The sequence below is a fragment of the Aspergillus versicolor genome (assembly GCF_001890125.1).
Source record: "Aspergillus versicolor CBS 583.65 unplaced genomic scaffold ASPVEscaffold_15, whole genome shotgun sequence".
Lineage (NCBI taxonomy): Eukaryota > Fungi > Ascomycota > Eurotiomycetes > Eurotiales > Aspergillaceae > Aspergillus > Aspergillus versicolor.
The window spans coordinates 1-24986 of NW_024467538.1; the positions used below are offsets into that span (position 1 = coordinate 1).

Below are 24986 nucleotides of genomic sequence, written 5' to 3' on the forward strand. Positions count from 1 at the left end.
TAACCCTAACCCTAACCCTAACCCTAACCCTAACCCTAACCCTAACCCTAACCCTAACCCTAACCCTAACCCTAACCCTAACCCTAACCCTAAACCCTAAGTAACCCTAATGAACCCACCGAGGGTCTGAAACAAGCAGTCTTGCACCAGGCCCCTGACAGAGGCATTTCCGCCGTGTTCAGCACTGTCGAATCGCACGCAGCCTCCTCTGACACCATCCTATTCCACGAAATTAGCACCGGACGTGCGCTCAAGTCACAGCTTCCTCAGAATCTCTCGATGATTGTCCAGGCAAGCCCAGGTCCGAATTCGATCTTCGAGCGCCTTAGGTCGTTGGTGTCGCAAGATGTCGGTAAAGAATATGTGGGCTCCTTTTATCGTCCGATAGCCGTTGCAGACGAACACGCAACGCCCGGGAGGGGCACACTACACAGTCTGCTACGAGTAGCTGGAGAGCTGGCTCTGGATCTCGTGCACCCCCAACAGATTCCCACATTAGATATCCAGAGTCTGTCCGGCGCTACATTCGAACTTCATGGAGAAGAGATTTTAGACTGGACCAAGACAGATGCGGTCCACGTAAGAGTCCACCCAGCGAGCTGTGATATCCAGTTGCGCCCTGACCAGACTTATCTGGTCCTCAACCTGTTGGGTAATGTCATTCAGGCTGTGTGCGAGTGGATGGTGAGCAGAGGGGCAGGCACCATCGTGGTAGCGGGCTCCGACCGTGATATCGACGAAGTCTGGCTGGGCCAAATGTTGACCGCTGGGGCTACAGTGACAGCCATGGGCATGTGAGTGATACAATCCCCAATTTTCCGTTGAGGCAAACCTGTTGTCGACAGGCTAACAAGGTCACGTCAGCGACTGGAGCCAACCAGCATCAATACAGAACCTACGTCGCACGATTTGCGACACGCTGCCTCCTATAGCAGGCATAATCAGCGGGACTACTATCCCTGTACATAACTCCTCTGCCGCAGGGTCCATCGACGACATGCAGGGTACGGTGGCCGAAAATGTACGGGGCATTCTTCAACTGGACGAAGCGTTCTCAAACAATACCTTGGACTTTTTCCTCTTGTTGAGTTCGGCGACGGGATCAATTGGACGCCCAGAACATACTGCTCATTCGACCGTGACGGCGTTCATGTCTAGTATTATACAACGGCGCAAAGAGCGTGGACTGGCCGGTAGTATAATCCATGCGGGAGAGGTACGTGGCATTGGGTGTGACAATCGCTCGCCCTACTGCCATGACTCCATATCCTGGTTCCCCATGTCCGAACGCGATCTGGGTGAAACCCTCAGCGAGGCTATCCTGGCTGGCTCCGGCGCTTCCAGCTGTAACCGTGAAATTCTTGCGGGATTGGGGCATATCTCCCCGCAACAACAGAAGCAGACCTGGGTTCAAGATCCCAGACTTTGGCATCTTGTCCTTCACCAGAACAACGGCATGGCTCGCCAGCCGATTGGTGATGGCGCAGCCGACGATCTACGACTTGAACTAGCACCGAGCTTAGAAGCAGCAGGTGAGATAGTCGAGAGGATGTTGATAAATGAGATTCGCAAGAGGCTTCAAGTCTCTGGCGATGAGGTCATCACACGAAATACGTTGATGGTTGAGCTTGGGGTTGATTCCCTCGTGGCGATTGACCTGAGAACCTGGTTCTCGAATGAGCTGTCTGTCGATATCCCAACTTTGAAGCTCCTTGGCGGCGCATCCATTGGCGACCTTGCAGACCATGCCACCTCGAATTCAGCCTTACTGATAGGCCTCAAAGACGAGCAGCCTCAAAGAACCGAGGACAGTGACGGCGATGTTGTCCAGGATACACCACCGACTGCCATCAGCCCAGTATCTACCGTGCAAAGTACCCCAGACACAGGGCTGTCGGATCCCTCGGGGGATGGCTCCCCGACATCTTCTCAATCCGACAGCAACTCGCTCTCGGACAGCAACCATAGCCACGAGAGGGATAAGATGGTGTATACAAAACTCGAGAGACTGTCCTTTGCACAGACGCGCTACTGGTTTCTCAATCAATTCCACGAGGATAAGACTTCACACAATGTGACCTTGCTGTTCAAAATGGGCACGCTGCCGCGGATAGCTGATCTTGAAGCTGCCATCCACCTCGTCGGTATGAGACACGAAACGCTGAGAACTTGCTATTTGACGGAGACGGATGAGGGCAAGAATCCGTATCAAGCCATTCTTGAATATTGCCCTCTTCGGCTGGAGAAGTGTCGGGTAGGAGACGATGAAGACGTGATGAGCGAGGTTACCAATATTCGTAACCATGTGTACAGCCTGGAGAGCGGAGAGCTTGCACGGATTCGCCTCATCACTACAGCTGCGAATAAATCCCTCCTGCTTATTGGGTGGCACCATATGGCGTTGGATGCGGCAAGTTTCCACATCTTCCTTCATGAGCTAGGGCTAGCATACTCGAAACAGCCGCTTCCCCCCCGTCCGAGGCAGTATACGGACTTTGCTGCCGCACAACGGGCGGCGTATGAGAAGGGAGAGATGGATCGCGAGCTGGCGTATTGGAAAACGGAGCTTGAGCAGATGCCGGCTCCTCTGCCCTTACTTCCGATGGCGTCGACCGGAGTACGGCAGGCGCTGAAGAAGTACGATCTATATGATATCAGGTCGGATGTCGGGCCCGCGACAATGCGTACGATCAAGGCAGCTTGCAGAAAGCACCGGGCATCTCCCTTCCATTTCTTTCTCGCTGTCCTCCGCATCTTCCTCGCTCGTCTCACCGGCGTTGACGACTTCTGCATTGGCGTTGCGGAGTCCAACAGATTCGATGCCGCCAACGCAGGGATCGTTGGGTTTTTGCTCAACCTGCTGCCACTCCGATTTCAGTCCGGCATTGAGGGTCAGTCATTTGGCGAGGTGCTCACGGCCACGCGGGACAAAGCCTACAAGGCCCTCCAGAACTCAAGCGTACCCTTTGATAAGCTGCTTGATGAGCTGGGCGCCGCTCGATCAACAGCGTACAGTCCCCTTTTCCAGGTTCTAATCGACTGGCAACCGCAGACCGGCGACAATTACAAGCTTGGAGACATTGACATGGTGGCCGAGAGAATCCTACCGGCCCAAACGGCGTATGACCTGACGCTTCTGATCGGGGAGTCTGCAGACGGTGGAGCTATCGTCAACGTCCGCGCTCAAAGCTCCCTGTATGATCGTAAAGCAGCTGAGCTTATCGCGCGTGGGTTCATGGAGCTCGTTGAAGCCCTGGCGACAGACTTCAGCCAACCGGTCGATGATACCCCCATGTACCAATCGGAGGCGGAGCACGCCATCAAGCTCGGGGAAGGCCCATTGTTAGCCACGGCATGGCCAGAGACGATCTCCCGGAGAGTTGATGAGGTTTCGGACAAATACCCGGATCGTATTGCAGTAAAGGACACAGAAGGCCGGGAGCTCACATACAAGGGGCTGGCTGACCGGACCACTCTGCTGGCAGCCAGACTTCTTGAGCTTCGCGTCGCCCCTGGCTCACCAGTCTGTCTGTTCATGCAGCCCACCGCAGACTGGGTGTGTTCCATGTTGGCTATATGGAAGGTGAACCTGGTTTATGTCCCGCTCGACCTGAGGAACCCCGTTGCGCGACTGGCGAGCATGGTTCAGGATTGCCAGCCGCGCGTCATCATCTGCCAGGACAATACGGCGGCAGAGGTTGAAGCCCTAGGATTCCCAGCCGCGCAGGTGCTCAACATCTCCCACCAGAATGCTGACACCGAGATCTCAACGGTGGTCGAGAACAAATCAGATCCCCAGGCCCGATGCACAATCCTCTATACCAGCGGCACCACGGGCCGGCCAAAGGGCATCCAGCTTCGGCATTCCAGTCTGCGAAACGAAGTGGAAGGATACACGAAGCGATGGCAGCTTGGTGCAGAGACTGCCCTTCAACAAGGGGCAATGACTTTCAACCACTCGCTGGATCAGATGCTGGTTGGGCTTTGCAACGGTGGCCGCGTCATTGTTGTCTCGCGCTCCCTCCGCGGCGATCCAGTCTCGTTGACGAAACTGATAGTAGACGAGCAGGTCACCTACACGAAAGCGACGCCGTCAGAATATTCCACCTGGCTTCAGTACGGTTCCGATTCACTGTCCCGAGCCTCGACCTGGTTGTTTGCCTTTGGTGGTGGCGAGCACTTGACAACTTCGTTGGCTCAAAGGTTTCGAGCTCTAGAGCTGCCGCAACTACGTCTGTTCAACTCCTATGGGCCGGGCGAAATCACCATCTCCTCGCACAAGTGCGAGATTGACTACAAGGACGAAGGATCAGCGCCACCAGGGAATATCTATCCCGTTGGCGAGTCACTGCCAAACTACAGTGTTTACATCGTAGACAAGAAGATGCGATGTGTGCCGCGCGGCGTTTCCGGTGAGATACTCATTGGAGGCGCAGGGCCCTGCATGGGATATCTGAATATGGACTCCTTGAACGAAGAGAAGTTCATTCGCAACCCGTTTGCTCGCCCCGAATATCTCAGCCAGGGATGGACCCGAGCGTATCGGACCTTCGACCGGGGCCATCTCCTCAGCGACGGCAGCCTGGTCATCCAGGGCCGGCTTGATGGCGACACGCAGGTGAAGCTTCGTGGTCTTCGTATCGAGCTCGGCGACATCGAGAGCACCATTCTCGAAGTGGCAAATGGGCTATTGGACCATGTCGTCGTGTCTGCCCGTGGGGAGAAGGACCAATTCCTAGCTGCTCATGTTGTTTTCTCTCCGCAGTTCCACGGCGACGTGGATCAGTTCTTGAAGCAGATGAAGTTTCGTTTGCCGCTACCGCAGTATATGTGCCCCGCGCTTTTCGTTCCAGTTGAGCAGCTTCCGCTCAATATCCACGGCAAGTTCGACCGCAGGGCGGTTGAATCGTTGCCTCTCCCCAGGGTTTCGCAGACTAGTAACCCAGCCAGCCCCAGCAATACGTTATTGACGCCTGCGGAATCGGCAATGCGGAATACATGGAGCAAAGTCCTAAACGATGAAGGCTTTATCAACATGTCTGACATCGACAGCGGGACTGACTTTTTCATGGTAGGCGGAAGCTCCGTGCTGCTGGTCAAGCTTCAGGCAATGCTTCATGAGGAGCTCGGGGCGGTGGTACCGCTGGTCGAACTGTTCGAGCACAGCACCCTAGGTGCAATGGCCGTGACAGCCGAAGCCGTGAGGCAAACGAACGCCATCGATTGGGAAGCTGAAACATCCATCGACGATATTGTCGCCTTTCAGCTACCACCTGCAGTTCCACCGAGTGCATCCGTGCAGAAAAGCGGCCTCACTGTTGTCCTCACTGGGGTAACCAGCTTTCTAGGCAGAGAAATCCTGCGGCTCCTCGTCGCTGACCCTAAGGTGGCTCACATCCACGCAGTTGCCGTACGCTCCAGAGTGGGCAGCAAACGCCCTCTTCCCGACCCCCATCCCAATCTGACATTGCATGATGGTGATCTCTGCAGTCCATACCTCGGACTCAGCGCCTCTGCCTTCGCCTCGCTTGCCACAATCGCGGACGTAGTGATCCACAACGGTGCCAACCGTTCCTTGTGGGACGATTACCAAGTCGTGAGAGAGGCCAACGTGGCCAGTACCAAGACTTTGATCACACTCACCCTCGCCAGCAGCCGTCGCGTCCCTATCCATTTCATTTCCAGCGGCGAACTCGCGAGCATGGCCGCGGACGGCGCGACCCCCGCCCAAAACGGGCAACAGGGATACCTTGCCTCCAAGTGGGCGAGCGAACGGCTGCTGCAGAGAGCTGCGGCGGAATTTGGCATCCCTACTATTGCCCACCGTTTAACCAAGAAGATCGTGAAGCCCACTTCGCCACAGGCCGTGTTGGATAAGTGCCGCTCCATCGCTTGCCAGATGCGTTGTCTTCCTACGAAGGGAGGCTGGGAGGGCATTTTAACCTTTACTCCAACCAATGTCCTGGCCATGGATATTTCTGCGAAGGTCCTAGATGTTAATGCAGGTGGCAATGCACCGGCAGCCCATAAAGAACTGGTTGTTCACGAACATCAGGCAACGGTGCAGGTGAGCATAGCCGATATAATAACAGCAACACGAGAGACGAGTGAGCCGGTGGACAACTATGATAAACTGATATTCCCATACTGGATTGGGCGGGCCAGGAGAGAGTTTGATTTTGGATTGTTTGTAACTGGGCACGATGTGGTCGTGGGCGAGGGGGAGAAAAAGAGTATTACTGTTGTTTAGGGCGGTTACAGTCTATACTCGCATTAGATACTGCTGCAGCACGTCTTATAGATAGGACTTAATCCTTATTATGGACATGATGTCAGAATCGAAGAAATTGATATTTTACATATTCAAACTTTTGGTTTAGAAGGGCGGTTGATGGTCGGTAGGGTTGTGTGCCAAAACATATATTCGCAAGGCACTAAAAAGGACCGATTAGTCCGCCCATGGTTATGATGAACACTGGCGCATGCTAGTAAGCGAGTGAACAGCTCAGGTCTCTTCCATCTCCAGCGAGTAGATAAATATATCTATATTACGATGAACCATTCTCTGAATAAATTCTAGTTTGGGTGAACATTATAGTCCGAATTTTTGTTTTTCAATTTATATATCTATACTAAAATCTAAATTGGTCATATTATATATATTTGCCTAAGTACGAAGATCAGGAACTTTAGAGTATAGGTAACCTAAAACTTAATAATTTATATAGATAAGGATCTAAACCAGCAGGTTACCTAAATATCTGCAGAATACTCTGCTGTAGCCTAAAACCTAGTAGGTCTTTGGAAGTACAATTTAATCCATGTCTTGGCGGGCTGGCGGGTTGGGGCAGGCTTTGCAGCCTAGAGTTAAAAAGTATACTGTAAGAGCACGTGTCAGAGCAAGCATACTCCTAACTGGACTAAAAGGTCACTATGATCAGTCCCCATGGCCTGGTCTGCCTGGATCGCACCTGTAACAGCTGCTCGCACGTGACACTACCCTTTTATTATATATTTTCCTGGCAGTATTACTAGTGCATAGAGATATTTTGATAGTTGCAGTGGTGTGATATATACGGTACCGACAACTCCGAGCCGAGGCTCGGCACAGGGACCCCTTTTAAGTCTCACTCCTGCGTGAGGAACACAAAAATCCTATTGTGCTTTTGTTCTTGTTACTATTTCACCAATGGAAAATCTCCTCCGCAACCCTCACATTCTCTCGAATATAGCGAATCTTCGCCTTCCGCCCCTCGTCGAATCTCCCATCCAGCGTCACCCGCGCCTCAGGCGGGATACGCGCGTGGGTATACTCCGCGCCGGCATCAAGCCCCGCCGCTTGCTCTTCACGACGAGCAAGTTGCAGTGCCAGACGAAAGTGCAGATCTGAGTCCCAGACGCCTTCGCGGCGCTTGCTGCGCCCGATCAGGTCGATGGCGCGGTAGCGTACGCCGGAGTCGCGGCATTGCGTGGCGATTGTCCAGAGCGCCGGGAGAACGCCGAAGGCCAAGGAGAATCGTGAGGGTGACGAGTGGAACGGGCGAGGGAGGATGGGCGTGTAGGTGGATTGGAGGTTTGTTTCGTGTTTGAGTTGTGGTGGCGGTGACGTTGTTGTCGGAGGGGAGTTATCGCGAGACGCAGACGAGGACGTGGACATGCTGCGACTGCGGGAACCCCAGGGGCTGCTGCTGGCGCGATAGTGCCCACGGGGACTGAAGGTCGAGCCGACCGACGTTTCTAGTTCTACAGGGGGCGACATGACGATGATCTGCTCGGCGAGATCGAGGATGGTATTGAGCTCGCTAAGATGACTCTCCCAAGCGGTGTCTTGGGGAGGCCACCCCATATGCAGCACCATCGTCAGCATGGTGCGCCAGAGCTGGAGCATTCGGACCGATTGCTGCGATGGGTGGTCTGCGCTGTCCCAGTGGAAGACGTGGGCGAGGAAATAATCGAACTCGAGCGACCATGCGTCGAGATCCGTTTGCACCTGCTGTTTGCGTGCCATTACCTGCTCAATGACCCGAGCCATCTCCAGCTCGTCAATTGGATCTTCGAGTCTTGCCGAGAAGCTTAACAGGCGCAGGAAGTCATTGTAGATGCTTCGGAAGGTATCTTGGGCCTCCTCGAGCGTCCAAAGGGGCGCCGGCCGGCCGGCGCCCCTTACTGGCAGCCCATCATCATCTAAAAGCGGCGAGTGGCCATCGATTTCCAGAATCTGGGCCTCCAGGGCGGCGAACAACGACTGGATCACGTCCGGTGGCAACAGCGTGTTTTCCGCCCGTTGCCCGCGCAGTTGGCGCTGAGCGAGAATGCGCAGCCCCGAGCCAACATGCCGCAACGCCGATCGGAAGTGGCCCTGGAGGCTGTCCAAGCAGAAGAAGAGCACGCATATGGAGAGGATTCCATCTCCCGAGCTGTCGCTGCTGCCCGCGAGGAGTTTCAGTCCCTGCCGGATGGCCAAGTTGTACTGCTGCAGGGCGAGCTGCATACCCCTGCGGTGGTCGTGCGGAGGCGTTCTGCTGTGATACAACACCACGCGATGCATAGTCCCCAGGGCCATCGCAGCTCGCCGGATGGCGGGATTTTGGCAGGCGGCGGTCAGCAGCCAGCCCCCTGCCCGGGCGCCAAAGCACGAGACCGTTTGAACGTTGAAGAATTCAAGCGACCGATATTCATCTTCCGTGAGCAGTGTATCGACGCCGGGGAACATGCGCAGCTGCGTGGGCTGGGTCACCTGCGGCGTGTGCTGGATGATACGCAGCTCAGAGGAGCCTGCCTTCGCCGCTTGCTGTTGCGGTCGCTGCCTTGTGGTTGGAGGCATATATCCATCGCATCTGCGGCCCGTCGACTCACATCGGCGACAGTGCGGCCGTTCTTCATCACATTTGACCCGGCGGATGCTACGGCCATTAATCCTTTCGCCCGGCGACTTGGGGATAGCCAACTCACCGACAAGTGATGCACCCATTTCGCGACCGGCCCTGCACCGAGGAAGGATTGCTGGTCATTTCATTCAATGTACTGACCTGGATGTCCTCTGGAGCCATTCTGGCGGGCGCTTTCCTGTCATGATCAGGTCCGCCTCTAGGCGCCATCGAAGAAAAACCCAGGTAGGTAAGCAGCGGCAATGGCCGTGACAATGACGCTAGAATGGTCCCATCCAAGCCTGCTCTTAGTCAGCTGGCCCCTCTGCAGCTAGTTAGGTGATCCTTGTAAGCTGACAGTGTCTGGACTTGTTAACCTGTCCCACGAAACTCGCCCCAACCGGCCCCAGCCCGCCAAGAATGAGAGCGGGTTGGACCTTGTTAGACACGACGCCCTCAGAGTCCAGAAATGGGGTCAAGTCGGGATTCCATCGAGTCTCAGAAATCACGGCCAGCGGCACGATCAGAACAGGTGAAATCCACAGCTTCGTTCCGTGCACCATGAGGCTCATGTGGAAAGCAATCAGTGTCTGTCTCATGGGTGGCCGACATTGCCTCTTGTCCAAGATCTGGCTTTTACTAAATAATGACTAAGCAAGGTTGAGAGTAACTTAGGCAGTACCGGAGTATATTCTGAGCGTGACCCCAAGCACCGGTCAGCAGGCTCTTTCTACTCAACACCCAGCACCTTCTTTGACATACCACATTGCGTATGACCGGTCATATCGACCCGTATAACAGGGTAACATCCTGTATGGAATCGCTCTGCTGAAGCCTCTGGGAGTTTTGGAAGTTTGAAAGCTCTTAAAGCTTAGATTGTCCAAACAAGCTGCGTTAATTGATCAGGACATTTAATACATTCGTTTGTTGCAGTTTATTTTTTTTAGACAATTTTCCAATAATTGGGTGTATCAGAAAATCAACAAGATGTCAGATTTTGGTTCTGAAATTCCCGGTTCGATCCCTCGGGGTGAAACGGCAAGCTAATCAGAACATCCAAATGACCATCCTGGTGCTTATATTCAGAATGCTAAGCATAGAGAAGAGAATTAGGTACATGAAGAGATCGATTGTGGGTTGTCTTCGCGAAACGACGCTTAATTTTTGGTAGGCAGTAGGTGACAGAAGTCAGTTCAGTGTACACCGGTGTACGCGATAAGGCTGGTCAATCGCTGTAATCTATGCTGGCTCATGATCACGGCACGTAGGGCCGTGACACGGGGGACCTCACATTCGTTTGCTTCTTTTTGCCTGCCCACTTGAGCCATGATTTAATGGATCCAACTTCTGGACCTTGATTTCGACACGTGGTTTTTTTTTTTTTACCGGCGTTGAGCATGGTGTGGTGGCGCTGGGATGGCTGTTCTTGCACCCATGTCTAACTTTATGTTACGGGCGAGCCCTATATAGGTGTGATCCGGGCAGGCCAGGCCATGGGGTCTGGCCATAGTGACCCTTTGTCCAGATGGGAGTATGCTTGCCCGACACGTGCTCTTACCTTGCGGCATCTATACTATAAGACAAGACTCATTATTTTCAATTTCGACCATGGAATCAAACGGCTAACATAACAATAAGTATGATTTGATTTAACAAACGGCAACAGCAATATTATTATCATCCCACCTGTCCAAGATCTCCCTCACAAACGGACTCTCGGAAATGGCAAGAACATCCTCAAAATACCCCTTACTCAGCTCAAACGGCATCGCCGTCAGATTCGGAATATATCTCCCTATCAACTTCTCTGGCCGGACCATGTGCTCTGGAATAGCCTTGCGGAGGGCGCGACGGAAGGTGTCGGCGCCTGGGCGCAGAAGACTGCTGTGGAAGGGGACGTTGACTCTCAGAGGGATAGTGGCTTTGCCGCGTTGGAGAGCTAACGGAGTGGGCTTCTTGTCGGTCTGGGCGAGACATGAGGTGACAATGGTCGGGACGGAGGATTTGAGAGTTTCGAGTGAGGTGAGGTATTCGGGGTGCGCAACGAGGGAGTCCAGGACACCGGCAAGGCAGTCGAGGCTGCGGAGCTGGGGAGTTGTTAGTATGATGGCAGACGGTGGCAGACGGGGTCCACATACATCGCCAGCACAAACGTACTGTGTAGACTCGACGTTGAAGTTGACGATCTCGCAGAGACCCCCGGTTGCGGCCTCGACCGAGTCGACAATGTCGCAGAGATCGGATTCGGAGAGGTCTGCGTCTGTCAGATCAATGCATTCGATAGTAAAGGGGGAAAAGGGAGAACGGGGGACGTACTCTTGGAAACCCGGCTCGGGTTCGCCGCAACCATGGAGTAGTCCCGGCCAGATCGGTCCAGCTCGATGGACTTCTGCATGGTCAGACCGCGATAGAAGACTGCGGCGGTGACTCCCTCTACTGTGAAGACCTCACCCATGGCAGCGAGCGCGGCATACTCGCCCAGCGAGTGTCCGGCATAGCAGCTGTCCTCGTTGATCAGACCGCGAGCGCGCATGTCGTGGAACCGCGCCAGCTCCATGACCACCAGCGCGGGCTGCGTGAAGATCGTCTCGTGCAGCAGACCACCGGAGGAGGTGTAGGTGAAGGAGCGCGAGCTGGGGGTGATCTCCTGGAACGCGCGCACTGACTCGATCTCGCCCTGCTCGTTGACCACTTCAAAGTCCAGCGAGATATAGTTCTCGCGGATGGCTTTGCCGCGGCTGCCCCCAAAGTGCACGGTGTACTCCTTGGGGTTGTTCCGGACGATCTCGAGAATCGAGATGCCTGCATGCTGTTAGTATCATTGTTCTCGGATATGGTTCCAGGTAACATCGGGATAGGAGGTAGCTACCGTAGGTGTTCACGAAGAACTGCTCGGCCGTGTGCCACACATCGCGTGCGGCCTGGCTAGTCTCGTATAGATCCATCCCCATCGCCGGCTTCTGGCTGCCCTGGCCCGTGAACAGGTAGGCCCCTGGCTTCTGGGCCACTTCAGCCGTTGCGCGGAACACTTCCACTCCGGATGTTTCCGACCGTGCAGTAGCAACAACAATCAAACGGCCGTTGTTCATCCCCGTGTGGCTGATATCCACGAGGAGAGTCTCGCCGGGGCACACTTTGCCCTTGAAAGAAGCGGACCAGGCCTTCATGCGCCGCGGATCGTTTCCTGCCGCATGCAACTCCACGACGCCCCGGACCAGACCACTAGTCTGCATGCCGTGGATGACCCGACCGTCCTGGTGGCCTGCGTACCGCGCAAACGCCCGCGACAGGTGGATCGGGTTGCTGTCACCCGAGGCGGCAGCGTACTGATCACTGGACTTGGGCATCTCAATGCGGACGTCTGCAGCCAAGGGCACAGCATTAGGAAGCGACTTGACCTCATCGTAGGCAAATCCCCGACGGGTCAGGAAGTCGATGACGGGGTTCTTGAGGAAGTGCGAGTTGCTCTTCAACATCACTGTTCCTATAGTCATGTCCTTGTTCCCTACAGCGCAGCTGACGGTTCCGCAGGTTTCTATCTGGCTGTACGTGTTGGCGTCGCGGAAATGGTACGAGCTTTTCAGCCGGAAAGTGAGCTCGTCGTCCAGGTGGTCGTCGAGGCTGAGGTCGGCCGCGGCGATGCGAAACCAGGGCTTTGATGCCAGCAGAACCACATCTCGCTTCGACTTCAAGGGCAGCTTGTATACCTGTTCATCTTTTGTCTCGAACGTGTTGTGGTAGTCTTCATACCGGCCCTGGAGGATGAACTCACTGGCGACGGTGATGATGGGCGTGCCCTCCCTGGAGATCGTAGCAACCGCGCGAACCACCTTCCCCGAGTCCGGGCGGATTCGAATCGACAGAATCTCCGCTGTCGAAGACAATAAATCGCCCTCGCGCATAGGGCTCGCGTTCTCAATGACTCGGAAATCGTTCTTCAAATGCAGGAGCTTGAGGATATCGCCGTTGACCGCGTCCGTAAAGAGACAGCGCATCAGCGGCTTCCACGCAACCACAATTGCCATGTCAAGCGGCGCAAGCAACTTGGATTTCTTTTTCCCGTTGCATGCGCTGTTCCGGTTGTCGATGGCCTTGGTGAAGTCTAAGATCGCTTCGCGAGTCAGCACTTGCACGTCGCCGGCCCATTTTTGCAGGCTCAATCCATCATCCCCTGCGTCGCCAACCCAGAGCTGTTCGTAAAAACGGCTAATGCGCTGGTTGCGCGTATCCATAACCTCGTGGATTGGATTACTGCCGTACGTCGGCTTGTAGGTGAAGTACATCACCAAATTGACCGGAGGGTTGCCAGCACTGCCCCCAGTCATAGGAGCTCGCAGAGTCAACATGATCTCTGAAGCAGACAAAGCTCGGATTTCTGCAGTCGCTTCGTCCTTCTCCTGTCCCTGGATGTTTTTCTGCCGCATCAGGATGACCGTCTTCTGGGGCTGTCCGGGTTTAATGATACGCACGGAGAAGCCGGCGCGAGGAGCGAAGAGGCCTTTAATGGGATTCCTCACGAGCGTCTTCCCCTGCACGATCTCGTTTAGCGTCAGCAGTGCCTTTCGCCAGGACGGCTTCGTCCCGCCGAGGAGAGCTAGCCACTGCATCTCCGTCGGCAGGTTATCCTCGGGGCCGTCCAGATCGTACGCGAGGGTCGGCGGATCATATGAACGACTGTGCTTGACATGCGGCACCAGCTGCTCGTCCTGAGTAGATAAAACGGGAGACAGTGTTCCCGCAGAGTACAGGTAATCCAGAGTCGGAACTCGTCTCTCGTCCCCGGCATACTGCTGCTTCAGGAGTGCCTGAACATGTGGTTTATGGATGTTATCAAGGATCTGTTTCACCGGTTCATCCGCAACTTTGGTGTATTTCGCCGCCACTGGGCCGTGCAAGACACAGATCCGCCCGACATCTTGGCCTATGACGGCCTCCAGTCTCTCAGACTGCCACAGCGAATCCTTCTTGAACCAGTACTCGAAGGACTCGTCTAGCGCAACGATGAACGGCAGGGGCTTGCGCCCAGGCTGCTTGTACAGCTTTAACAGCTGGTCCTCGTCCTCGCGGACGATCACGTCTTCTAGGGCTGCCGGATAAGACTGCAGGAACTCGCTCAGCAAGGCCTGGGGGCGGTCCAGCTGCGACGTGGACTGGAAAACCGCACGAGGGCGAGGCTGGCGCGCGCTCAGGCGGTTCTCGACGCAGCGGATGAAGTCAGCCATGAAGGACCGGTACGAGGGGTCAATCCAGGCCTGCTGATCCTTGAGATAGAGCAGATCAACAGCCCGTATGAGGACCTCCGCGTAGGTCATCTCGGAAATCTCCACGGGGTTTCCCTGCTCGTCGATGCCAAACCATACCTTCTGGAAATCGGCATTTAGCCGCTTCATCAACGAGCCCTTGCGCCTCTGCATCTCCTCGACTTGCTGCGCTGCAGGGAGGGAAAACACCTCCTTATCGAGCTCCGCCCACAGCAGAACCCCACGCGTCGCAAGCTTGTGGATCGGCTCGCCCATTTCAGACTTCACCGTGATAATCCCCCCGGTTGCTTTCTTGTACGTACCCTCCCACTGGGAGTCCGGCACCCCGGGGATATCAACAATCGCCTGCTTCACAGCAGGACTAGTGCGCGCCTCCTTGGCAGCCATGACGCGGCTGCCAACAAGAACACCATCGAAGGGCATAGCCGCGTATCCCAGAGCCGTGGACCATGAACCAGTGAGATACGGAAAGGTATCCTCGCTCCCTCCAAACCCACTTCCCGCGACTAGGATGAGGTTCGGGTAGGCCCTGATCTGCGCGTACCGGTCCAGGATGGGTTCATGGAAATCCTCGTACGAGTGATGTCCGCCCGCGCGTCCACCGGTCCACTGCAGGATAATGGGGAAATCGGGATTAGATTCTGCAATGCGTAGCACATTGTCAATTGCTTCTTTGGAGCCCGGCTTGAAAGAGATATGGCTCAGGCCGAGGTCGTGGATATACTCGCTGGCGATGTCGGGAGAGGGCACGCCGGCGCCGATTGTAAGCCCTGTAATGGGGAAGCCCTCTTGCCGAAGCTGTGCGAGTAGCGGAATCTGCCAGCCCATTGCTCGCGGATTCGCGTAGATCAGGTTGACAGTTATGCCGCGGCCGGCGGGAATGAGGTTCACGAGCCGGGTAAGGGCTGAGCGCATGCCGGCTGCGTCATGGTAACCGCCGCCGGCAATTTCGGTGTGATAGTTCGCGTTGATGACCTCAGCGACGAAGTCCGGCGAGACTGTAGTCGGGGTCATGCCAGCTACCATGACGGGGGGCAGACCCAACGCGCGGGAGAACTTGGTGTCAAGGAGGATGTCGTCGCCGACGCGGACGAGTCGCGGAGAAAAGTCTTGTTCCCAACTGGTGTTGTAGACCACGGGGCAGCGCCGGCTGAGCAGCTCGGGCATGTAGCCGAGCGTCTTCTTGCTGGGGCCGGTAAGGGTGGTAGAGAGAATTACGCGTGCAGCGGTGCCGGCTTTTGCGGAGGCCAGTAGCGCCCCAATTCCGGTCTCGCGGCCGGGGCCAAAGTCGAGGAAGTGAGTGGCGGAGGGGAAGCGTGTGGCTCGCTCCCAGTCGACGATGCCGCAGACGACCATGTGTACGAGCTCGGGGATCAGATTGTCGAACTCGCGGAGGTCGGCCCCGTTATCAGTACGCAGGACAGGAAAGAGTAGGCTGTTCCCGGGGACGTGGACGGAGCGGAGGTCTTCCAGGATCTGGGCCTCGGCATCCTCCAGGAGGCTGGTATGGAAGGGAACTGAGATGGGGAGGAAGCGCGCAGTGATCAACAGGGGCCGTTGGCTGAACGGCACGCGGGCTGTGTTGGTGGAGGAGCTGGAGTTGTTGGAGGCCGCGCGCAGCTTGTTGGCGAAGGCGTAGAGTGAGAGAGGGTTGCCGGCCACTACGAACTGTTGCCGGCCGTTGATCAGAGCGAGAGAGCCCTGCTGTGCGGCGGGGAGATGTCGGTTGTGCTCGTCAAGATACTTGAGTAAAGACTCATGCGAAGCGCCCTTGACGCTGAGCATCGGGCTCAGGCGCTCGGACTGATCGACCAGTGATGGGGGGATGGAGTTGGATGCGTAGCACTGTTGCGAACGGCACCCAATCCAGAACAGCACTTGAAGCGCGGTGCTTGCGGTGTCGAAGAATGTAGGCCACGAAACGACGGTGGCCAGCAGCGCTGCGACGACGATGCCCTGGGAGTGACCGGCGGCACCGCTGAGGTGACGGGCGAACTCGCCGGGGGACTTGTTGAGGATCTTGCAGGTGACGGCATAATTGAGAAGCTGCACAAGGCCGATCAAAGGCTGGCTGACAGGCGCAGAGAGCAGATAGTCGGCGGATGGGCGCGAACCTGGGTTCTCGAGCCAGCTGATGACATCCAGGCCATGGGGATACACATCTTGGGCGCGGACATCCGACGCAAACCCCTTGAGCTGTTTGCTCATAGCATACAGGGGCTCGGCCAGCTGTCCGCCATATGTGTCATAGAGATGCTGCAGCTCACTGAAGTAGCCCTCCACCCCCTGACCGTTGAACACCGTCACAATGTTTGCCCGACGGACGAGGGCATCTGAGAGTAGACCGCTGGTCCACTTCGGGGACACGAACTGGGTCACACTGATCGCTTGGTAATAGGTCTGAATGATGCGAAACTTCTCTTCAGGCTCGAGAGCCAATGGCGCCAGGACGGTGTGGATGTCTTCATCCTGGCAGAGATGTTTGTTGACGACGCGCACAAACTGCTTGAGAATCTCCTGTGGGCCGTCCTCGTGCACCAGCTGGTGGCCACCATCGAGGATCTCGCGCACGGAACGGGTCACACTCTGGAGCTTTTCAATGAGAGAGGCACTGTCGATAGGTCGTGCCCTCAGGTCGTCCAGCGTAGCTGCGAACTTGTCGTTGAACAGGGAGGATTTTTTGATGGAGGCTTCTGATCGGAGGAATGCGATCTCAATGTCCTCACCGCGGTAGGGCATGCGGGGAGGCGATCCCATGGGATACTCGGTCATGGGAGTATCCAAGTCCTCCATTATTGGGGGAGAGAAGAGATCTTCCGAGGATGCAGACGAGCTGCCGCCTGCTATGAGCGGGCTTGACTTCATCTTGGAAGCCAGGTCTATAGCGGGATGAGAGAAGCTAAACATGGTTACACAAGGGAACAGGAACAGAAGAAAGAAAGCGAATAATCAGATCTGGAGAAAAGACAGAATAGCCATACACAGAAGAAAGAGAATGATTAGTGAAAGAGTGAAGATGCTGGCTCTGGGCAGCTCAGACTCGCGCCTACAGGACTTAGAAGCCCAGGCCTGCTCGCTGGGATGATATAGAAACGGGTTTCAGGACTTAGTCTTTTCTCTCGCAGAGTTAGCCAAGCTGAGACAAACCTGTTCTCGATATTAACTGCGCCCAGCCGTAGCCACGAGGCTATTTCCATCGAAGGAGGTTGTTGGGAACCCATCAGAGCCTTGCTTGGGGGCGGTCGACTGTAACCCTACATTGCCCCAATAATCCGTATACGAACCTTACCCACCATACCGACACTGTTCTTCCTAGCGGTCATTACCGTTTAGCAGTCATTACGGTTTATACAAACCAATAACCTAACTTCCTAGCGGTTATTACGCATCGTGGCTGATCGAAACCGATACGCCCGTTGCGCAGCAGGCGGGGGCTAGATCCTTCATTCCTGAGGCTAATATCTGCATACATGGCTTGGCTCGCTGTTGGCATGAAGGATCACATTCAGCCAGCCCATTCTTCGCCGTTTCTTCTGGTTTTGGTCTGGGTCTATTGTGCTGGTTGCTTACATGGACTAGTGCTGGACTATGGAGCCGGTGCTTGCGCGCTTGGACTGAGGACTAGTAAGGCCGGGTCAGAGAGCACAGGAGTGGGAGTGAGAGAAATTCGAGCAACAGCAGTTCCCTGTCTTTTGCAGGAGACTTAATTTTCTAAGAGTTCTTCTCTCCTGGTGTTTCTCTCACAGTTGACAACTTTTCAGACCAGCAAGCGCAACAATGCCTCTGTCCCCGTCAGTCGAAACCCTCCTCAGTAGAGTCTGGGACTCCATCACCTTCAACCGTTTCTTAACCGGCGTGGGCATTTTCTTCCTCTTCTTAAACGCAAAGGGTCTCCCCGGTGTCTGGCACGTAAGTCACTCGCAATATTGCAATGCATTCCACGGAAAAAAGCGAGAAAGAGAAAAAATAAAATTCCTGGATCTACACTAACTCGAAGCTCTCAATCAGTACCGCCTCTTCAAAGGCCTCTTCATCGAACTAGTATGGAAGCGCTCAACAACCCCAGCGCCCTTGCTCGACAGCCGGGGCCGTCCGCGCCTCTACAGTTACTTTGTGACTGAGTGCAGCAACCCGGTCATCGAGTGCGACTACAACCTCCACAAGTCCAACAGCACTTTTTTCTCCGATCTGGATATTAATCGCACGCAGTTGATGATGGTGCATTTTAAGCATGTTCTTTCGACTGCGTCGATGCCGGGGAAGACCAAGACAGCTAACGGCAGCGGAAACGGGCAGGCAAGGAAAAAACCGCTCATGATGGCAATGGGCGGCGTTTCTTGCTTGTTTCATCGCGAGATCAAACCGCTTCAGCGGTATGAAATCTGGAGTCGCGTGCTGGCGTGGGATGAGAAGTGGGTTTATGTGGTTAGTTATTTTGTGAAGAAGGGGGCATTGAGCAAGGATGGAAACTTCGGGGGGGGTCTTGATCTCGATCCCAAGGTGAACTCAAAGGTTGTATTGGCCTCTTGTATGGCAAGGTATGTGTTTAAGGAGGGGAGAATTACTGTGAAGCCCGAGCGGGTTTTGCAGGAGTGTGGCTTGTTGCCACTGCCACAGGACGAGGAGGTAGTAGAAGAGAAGGCAGAAAAGGCGTCTGTTGGCAGCAACTGGGGCAAAGAGCAATTTGAGGAAGCAAGACAGAAGGGTTTGGTGACTGCAGGCAAGTTTTCCGGGTTGGAGGTGCTGCCTTTGATGACAGGGTTTGGGGAGTCAGGGGTGCTTGGGAGGTATGGTGATCTTTGACACCGGAAAACAGGAATAAGGAGAGGCAGGCCTGCTGAAGCAGAATGTATGTACATACATGGACTGATCCAGTTTTCAACGTATCACTGCATATGCATCGCGGACGTTCTACTTCACATTACACCACATCTAAGCCACGGCCTCGAAGTCTATAGAGACCCGCAATACAACTCAACTTCCACTCTAATCTACTCCCGGGTCCTCTCATAATCCCCAGTGTGAATCGTCTCCAACGCAGATATCTCTACCGACTCAATATCCCACAGCCCCTTGTACGTGTGCATATTAGCCCCCACCCACTGCCTCGTTCTAGCTTGTGCGTACTAACCTTGGCGGTGTTCTCATGGGCGCGAATCGCCTGCAACACTCCCTGCTCGCTGGGCGCCTGGCACGCAAAGCAGGCCCCCAGGGTTCTCGCCGTCGCTGAATTCGTCGTCAGCGCCGCGGAGGCCATCATGTCGCCCGCGAAGGTGAGGATGACATCCTGCTCCTTGAACTCGATAGTCTGAGGCGCCGGGGCTAGGCCTGACTCTTTGGCGTTCTTCTTGTTGAAGATGACGACGAAGCTATAGACGCAATATTTGTCAGCATCGAGGCAGGCATGCAGGCAGGCAAATAACATTGGACCGGAAAGGGTGCGGAGTATAGTTACAATTCGTTTAGTGGAGATTTGACAGTTGTGAGGAATCGACGCCGGTAGCCAAGACCAGCACCAACCAAGGCTGATCTGGGACGAAGTGAGCGAGTGAGCAGCGTGGCTGTTTGATTGATCATCGTGACTGAGCGCGTGGTATGCTGCTTGTGGTTGCTATTGCTGTGTCCTACTGGCTGGTGTGGTTTGCGCGCCCAGGTGTGGATTTATATAGATTACGGCCCCCAGAGATGGAGAAACTAGACCATTCGTCGTGGGCTGGAGTGAGACTGGCGTTGGCCGGCAGCTGCTGCCATCTTCGTGATATTTGAGGCTGAAAGTAAGATGATGTAGAGTGGTTTTTACAGCAGATACAGCCGTTTGTAATACGGTATGTATGGTATCCATGACAGTACGGAGTTAGATCAATCGAGAAAGCAAAATTACCAGGTGGATCTCATTTCCTCTGAGCATCTGTTAGCGAAATAATTGAAAAATTAGAAAAAATAAAAATAAAAATCCAGGTTAGAACAAACGGCCCCCAACAGCCCAATAATCTAAAGTATAGTCCCTTCGAAAAGAGGTTCCATGGAAAGTGTAGCATGCAAGCATGTACGTTCAGCTTGCGAGGTACGAACTTGACAAGCGTCAATGGCTCGTCCTCAGGAAATGACGACTTGGCTATAAAAGTTATGCTTATGCTTGCCAGGAGTCACTCAGTGTAAACTCGTCACCGCTTCAATCACTCACATTTGCACCCATCTTAGTTGGCTACCGTCAACATGTCCACCTTCCCTGCCGAGCCTCGTAGCGACATTGGTATGCGTTTCTGGACTCTGGCTATGGTGATTACTGTATGAGTAATGCATGCTAATAACAGACAGAATGGGAAAAAGTCGGGGTCTCCTTCTTAGACGGTAATCCTGTCGCATCTGCGTTCTTGTATCTAGATCTCCATGCTAACAGGACCTACTAGTAAACGGCCATGTCGAAAGCGACTTCAACTACCGGACAGGAACCTGGTCCGATCCCGTCTTCGTGCAAGACCATTATCTCAAAGTCCACGGCCTAGCACCAGGACTGAACTACGGACAGCAGGTGTTTGAAGGGATGAAAGGTATGTCATGCTCTTGTCCATCCTCCCTCTCCATCTCCATCTTCTAACTATACCATGCCAGCCTACCGCGACCCCAACGGCCAGATCCAAATCTTCCGGCCCACCGACCATGCACTCCGCATGCAGCGCTCCTGCGACGCCGTTTCCATTCCCTCCATCCCGGAGTCCCTCTTTTGGATCTCCGTCAATCTCGCCGTCGCCAAGAATAGCGAGTTCGTGCCCCCGCACGCCAGCGAAGCAGCCATGTACATCCGGCCGCTCGCCTTCGGCTCTGGCGGCTGGATGCCCGTTGCCGCGGGGCCACAATACAAGTTCGTCGTTTACGCTCTGCCCTTCTGTGCATACCATGGCACTTTACCCGTTGATGCGGTGGTGCTGGAGGAGCTGGACCGCGCGGCGCCGCTGGGCGTCGGCAACGTCAAGGTAGGCGGCAATTATGCGCCGGTGCTGAAGTGGAGTGATAAGGCGAGGAAGGAGGGGTTTGGGATTACGCTGCACTTGGATAGTAAGACCCGGAGCGAGATTGATGAGTTCAGTACGTCGGGGTTTGTGGGGATTAAGTATACCGGAGCTGGAGGTGAGAGGAAGGGGTACACGCTGGTTGTGCCGAATAGCCAGTGTGTTATCAAGAGTGTGACGAGTACTAGTGTCGTGGATGTGGCGAGGTCTTTGGGTTGGAGGGTTGAGGTGAGGCCGGTAAGTTGTTTCTCCATCTGCATGCGATCTTTCCTACATATCTCCCAGGCTCAGAGGCTGATTGGTATATGTATAGATCCCGTACGACGAGCTGGAATTCTTTGATGAGGTGCTTGCCGTCGGTACGGCTGCCATGATCACCTCCATCCGCTCTATCACGCATCGTACCAAGGATCAGGTGTTCAGGTATATAACTAGCGATGAGCCTGGCAGTGCCTGCGAGAAGTTGTCGACGCACTTGAAGGGTATCCAGAAGGGTGACGAGAAGGATTCGTTTGGCTGGTTGAAGAGGGTTGAGGAGGTGACTGTCTAGTATATAGTATATTTACTTCAGAACCACATCTTAATCTTGTCATCTCTCTCAATATCGTGAGGATATTCGTTTCAATGCCGCAGATGGTTGGAACCAACCTATACTTCCGCATAGTCTTCAAAGCAGCTGCACCCATGGTTTTGGGATATTCACAATCTTCATGTATTTGCAGTATCTACCTGAAACATGGATAACAAGATTGAAGAGGAATAGCAAAGGATCTCTCACGCCATGAAGTAACTAAATAACATCGCTATTAAAAGCACTCCATCACGGCCTCACCTCATTCCCTTGATTGTCATACCACGTCCTCTGGTTCTCTCTCTGATATCCATACCCACCAGGAGCCGTCCCCGGAGCGGACCCCCTCTCCTGCGCATCCAGCAGATCAACTCCAATGTTCCCATGCTTTCTCCTCCTCTTCCTATCCTTCTTCGCTTCCTTCTCTGCTATCTTGGCCTCCTTCTTCTCCCTCTTCCGTTGCTTTTTCTCCTTCCGACTCACCCTCGGGAACTCGCTATCGGGGCCCACCAACACCCTCCCCGGATGCGCAACGTTCAATATAGCCAAACAAATAAAGATCGGCGCCGCATCCCATACATACTCGAACCACTCGTTCCGCAGTGCCGGGTTGTCGATATTCGTACCGTCCGCATACTGCGCCAACCGGAAAATGATACGCACAGTGATAAGGAACAGCGAGGCATAGATCGCGTAAAACAGCCATCGCCACGGGATCGACCCCCTACCAATCTTCTCGGCATCCAGATTTCCCTGTCGCTCCATTTCGCCCATCTTCCGCTGCAGGTGAATGAACAGCCCCGTGAAGATCAAGATAAAAAGTTCCTGCACGCCAATGCCTCCCATGTAGATATGAACTCCGCGCATGATCGTCTCCTGCGACGCCTCTGTGTCTGTCGTAAATGCCGCACCAACAAGCTGGATGATGAAGGCCAGGATCTCTAGCCAGACGAAGATGTGTCCGAAGCGTTTTGCGCCGATGCCGCCGAGGCGGCCGCTGGGGAGGAAGAAGTAGATGAGGCGGCCGAGGGTCATGTAGAGGAAGGCGTTGACCCAGATTGGTGCAAGGAGGAAGAAAATGGTGAAGGGAGTATTGTAGGCGTCGCTGCTTTGGTTTTTCGCGAAAAGAGACCGCATTATGAAGGCGATAAGTTCCCACAGTGAGCCCATGATTACGACCCAGGCGTAGCGCTGGCTTTGTTAGCTTTTTTTCTCTATTTTTCTTTTTATTTCCCCAGCAAGATGTGTAGACGTACCTTCTTAAACATGATTGCCTGAACAATATGGATGATCGTCGTAAGGCCGAACAACACTGAAAACAAGACCGGCGCCGCGAAGCTAGCCTCGTACATGTGGATATTGCCACATCCTCCGGGCGGCACATAGCCGTTCTCTTTCGGGGGGATAGGGAGACATGTTGGAGTGCTGGTCTCCGACGCGGAAGTGGTGGTGGCACTCATGGTGGCTGTTGGTTGGCTTGGACCAGAAGGTTGGTTGTCTGACCGGGTGGACTGAGGATAAGAGACACTATATAACCAGCTGCAGCATTTCAGGCAGAAACAAAAGGTGAAACGGGAGGTCTGTGTATCGGGAATCGTGAAAGCGAGCGGCAGCTATACCAGCAGAGACTATAGTAGGAGGACGTATCAAGGCCCCGTACTGTAAGCGCCGGCGCTGGGCCAAGCAGGGCTCAGCGCCCAGGCAGCATTGTTTTCAGCCCCCAACAACAAAGAAAAAATAAAATTGATCATTGGCCTAGCGCAGCCAAGGCAGGCTAGAAGAATAGTAGGCTAAAAAAATCACCCATGAAAGGATGGCGTGAGCCTCGACCAGCATGACAGACTGGCGGGATGATCGGCACAATCCTATTGGTGCGATCGGATACGCTAAGTCTTTCAGGTAAGCTTATTTTCTCCATTGATCTGGCCAATCACCGGGCGAGGACTCTGCCGCAGCTGAACCGTCAAATACTGTCGATCACTGCCAGTCCGGAAGAGTCACAGCCTGTTGGCTTCTCTGGATGGCGCGACTGCTCTACCGCCGCTGGCACTTGCCTGCACTCGCCAGGCGCCACTATTCATCTCCATCCCAACTTCTGCGCATTGAGAAGACCCAGTCGCCCAAACCCCAGCCCAACCCCTCCGAGCTACAATTCGGGCGGTCTTTCACCGGCAAGTATCCCTCAGACTCGAAGTGTATACATATCGGCCAAGTAATGTACCACTTATACTTGCGACAGATCACATCCTGAAGCTCGAATGGACCACAACCCAAGGCTGGAGCGATGCCCAAATCACCCCCTACGACACCCTCCGGCTTGACCCGGCGTCCTGCGTCCTCCACTACGCATTTACCTGCTTCGAGGGCATGAAAGCGTACAAAGACCCGCACGGCAACGCGCGGCTTTTGCGGCCTGAGAAAAACCTCGCGCGGCTCAACAGGTCCGCAGCTCGACTCGCTCTTCCGATATTCGATGAGTCCCGCGTGTTGGAGTTTTTAGCCAAATATGTCGATCTCGAGAAGAGATTCATCCCACACTTACCGGGCCACTCCCTCTACCTGCGCCCAACGTTGCTAGGCACCGATGCCAGTATCAGTGTTTCGCGACCCCGGAGCGCAATGTTGTTTGTCATTGCCAGTCCGATGGGAGATTATTTCGCCAATGGGATGAAGGCTGTCACGTTGCAGGCGACGCGGTCGCCGGTGCGCGCGTGGCCTGGTGGTGTGGGAGAGTTCAAGGTCGGTGGGAACTACGCGCCGAGTATTGTGCCCCAGGAAGAGGCGGCAGAGGCCGGGTGCGAGCAGAATCTGTGGCTGCTGGCTGATCGTGAGAGGGGCGAGGAGTTTGTGACCGAGGCCGGCACCATGAATCTCTTTGTGGTCTGGGCGAACCCTTCCACGGGGAAAAAAGAGCTTGTGACGCCGCCGTTGGATGGGACAATACTGCCCGGAGTGACGCGAATGTCGATTTTGGAGCTCGCAAGGGAGAGACTTGCAGGGCCTGGTTTGGAGGTGGTGGAGAGGAGGATTACGATGGGAGAGCTGGCGGCTGCGTCGAAGGAGGGCCGCCTGCTGGAGGTGTTTGGTGCGGGAACGGCGGTGGTGGTGTCGCCGGTGAGGTCGATTCGCTGGGGAGACCAGATTATTTCCTGCGGTCTGCAAGAGGGGCAAGAAGCTGGTCCGTTGAGTCTGCAGATGAAGACTTGGCTTGAGGAGGTGCAGTATGGCCTGGTTGAGCATTCATGGAGGTGAGTTTTTCCCAGCCAACGCAGAAGAG

General features: G+C 54.7%; 9 protein-coding genes across 9 annotated transcripts; 4 read left to right on the forward strand and 5 right to left on the reverse strand.

Moving 5' to 3' along the window:
• Positions 1-997: 997 nt before the first annotated feature.
• On the forward strand, positions 998-6250 carry ASPVEDRAFT_143764 (uncharacterized protein; the record flags this gene model as incomplete). The annotated part of the gene is made up of 2 exons (XM_040807941.1): positions 998-1811; positions 1884-6250. 2 exons carry the CDS (start codon positions 998-1000, stop codon positions 6248-6250), a joined length of 5181 nt encoding a protein of 1726 aa, XP_040673867.1.
• A 455-nt stretch (positions 6251-6705) lies between these two features.
• Positions 6706-9434, reverse strand: ASPVEDRAFT_47316 (Zn(II)2Cys6 transcription factor domain-containing protein). The gene has a single exon (XM_040813749.1). The coding sequence runs from the start codon at positions 8969-8971 to the stop codon at positions 7184-7186; it is 1788 nt and encodes a 595-aa protein (XP_040673868.1). The 5' UTR covers positions 8972-9434; the 3' UTR covers positions 6706-7183.
• On the reverse strand, positions 8953-9649 carry ASPVEDRAFT_47317 (uncharacterized protein). Its single transcript, XM_040813750.1, has one exon. The coding sequence runs from the start codon at positions 9437-9439 to the stop codon at positions 9203-9205; it is 237 nt and encodes a 78-aa protein (XP_040673869.1). The 5' UTR covers positions 9440-9649; the 3' UTR covers positions 8953-9202.
• An 867-nt stretch (positions 9650-10516) lies between these two features.
• ASPVEDRAFT_34283 (uncharacterized protein) lies at positions 10517-17621 on the reverse strand (the record flags this gene model as incomplete). The annotated part of the gene is made up of 7 exons (XM_040810843.1): positions 10517-10954; positions 11006-11127; positions 11184-11669; positions 11737-17027; positions 17276-17382; positions 17413-17440; positions 17485-17621. 7 exons carry the CDS (start codon positions 17619-17621, stop codon positions 10517-10519), a joined length of 6609 nt encoding a protein of 2202 aa, XP_040673870.1.
• A 284-nt stretch (positions 17622-17905) lies between these two features.
• Positions 17906-18931, forward strand: ASPVEDRAFT_76855 (uncharacterized protein; the record flags this gene model as incomplete). The annotated part of the gene is made up of 2 exons (XM_040816368.1): positions 17906-18037; positions 18137-18931. 2 exons carry the CDS (start codon positions 17906-17908, stop codon positions 18929-18931), a joined length of 927 nt encoding a protein of 308 aa, XP_040673871.1.
• Positions 18932-19119: 188 nt separating this feature from the next.
• ASPVEDRAFT_89341 (uncharacterized protein) lies at positions 19120-19705 on the reverse strand (the record flags this gene model as incomplete). Its single annotated transcript, XM_040818582.1, has 3 exons — positions 19120-19200; positions 19260-19497; positions 19584-19705. 3 exons carry the CDS (start codon positions 19703-19705, stop codon positions 19120-19122), a joined length of 441 nt encoding a protein of 146 aa, XP_040673872.1.
• A 639-nt stretch (positions 19706-20344) lies between these two features.
• ASPVEDRAFT_89342 (uncharacterized protein) lies at positions 20345-21688 on the forward strand (the record flags this gene model as incomplete). The annotated part of the gene is made up of 5 exons (XM_040818583.1): positions 20345-20381; positions 20447-20479; positions 20539-20679; positions 20741-21375; positions 21452-21688. 5 exons carry the CDS (start codon positions 20345-20347, stop codon positions 21686-21688), a joined length of 1083 nt encoding a protein of 360 aa, XP_040673873.1.
• A 270-nt stretch (positions 21689-21958) lies between these two features.
• ASPVEDRAFT_89343 (RTA1 domain-containing protein) lies at positions 21959-23169 on the reverse strand (the record flags this gene model as incomplete). Its single annotated transcript, XM_040818585.1, has 2 exons — positions 21959-22900; positions 22966-23169. 2 exons carry the CDS (start codon positions 23167-23169, stop codon positions 21959-21961), a joined length of 1146 nt encoding a protein of 381 aa, XP_040673874.1.
• A 560-nt stretch (positions 23170-23729) lies between these two features.
• ASPVEDRAFT_144126 (uncharacterized protein) lies at positions 23730-24961 on the forward strand (the record flags this gene model as incomplete). Its single annotated transcript, XM_040807965.1, has 2 exons — positions 23730-23904; positions 23949-24961. 2 exons carry the CDS (start codon positions 23730-23732, stop codon positions 24959-24961), a joined length of 1188 nt encoding a protein of 395 aa, XP_040673875.1.
• Positions 24962-24986: the final 25 nt, after the last annotated feature.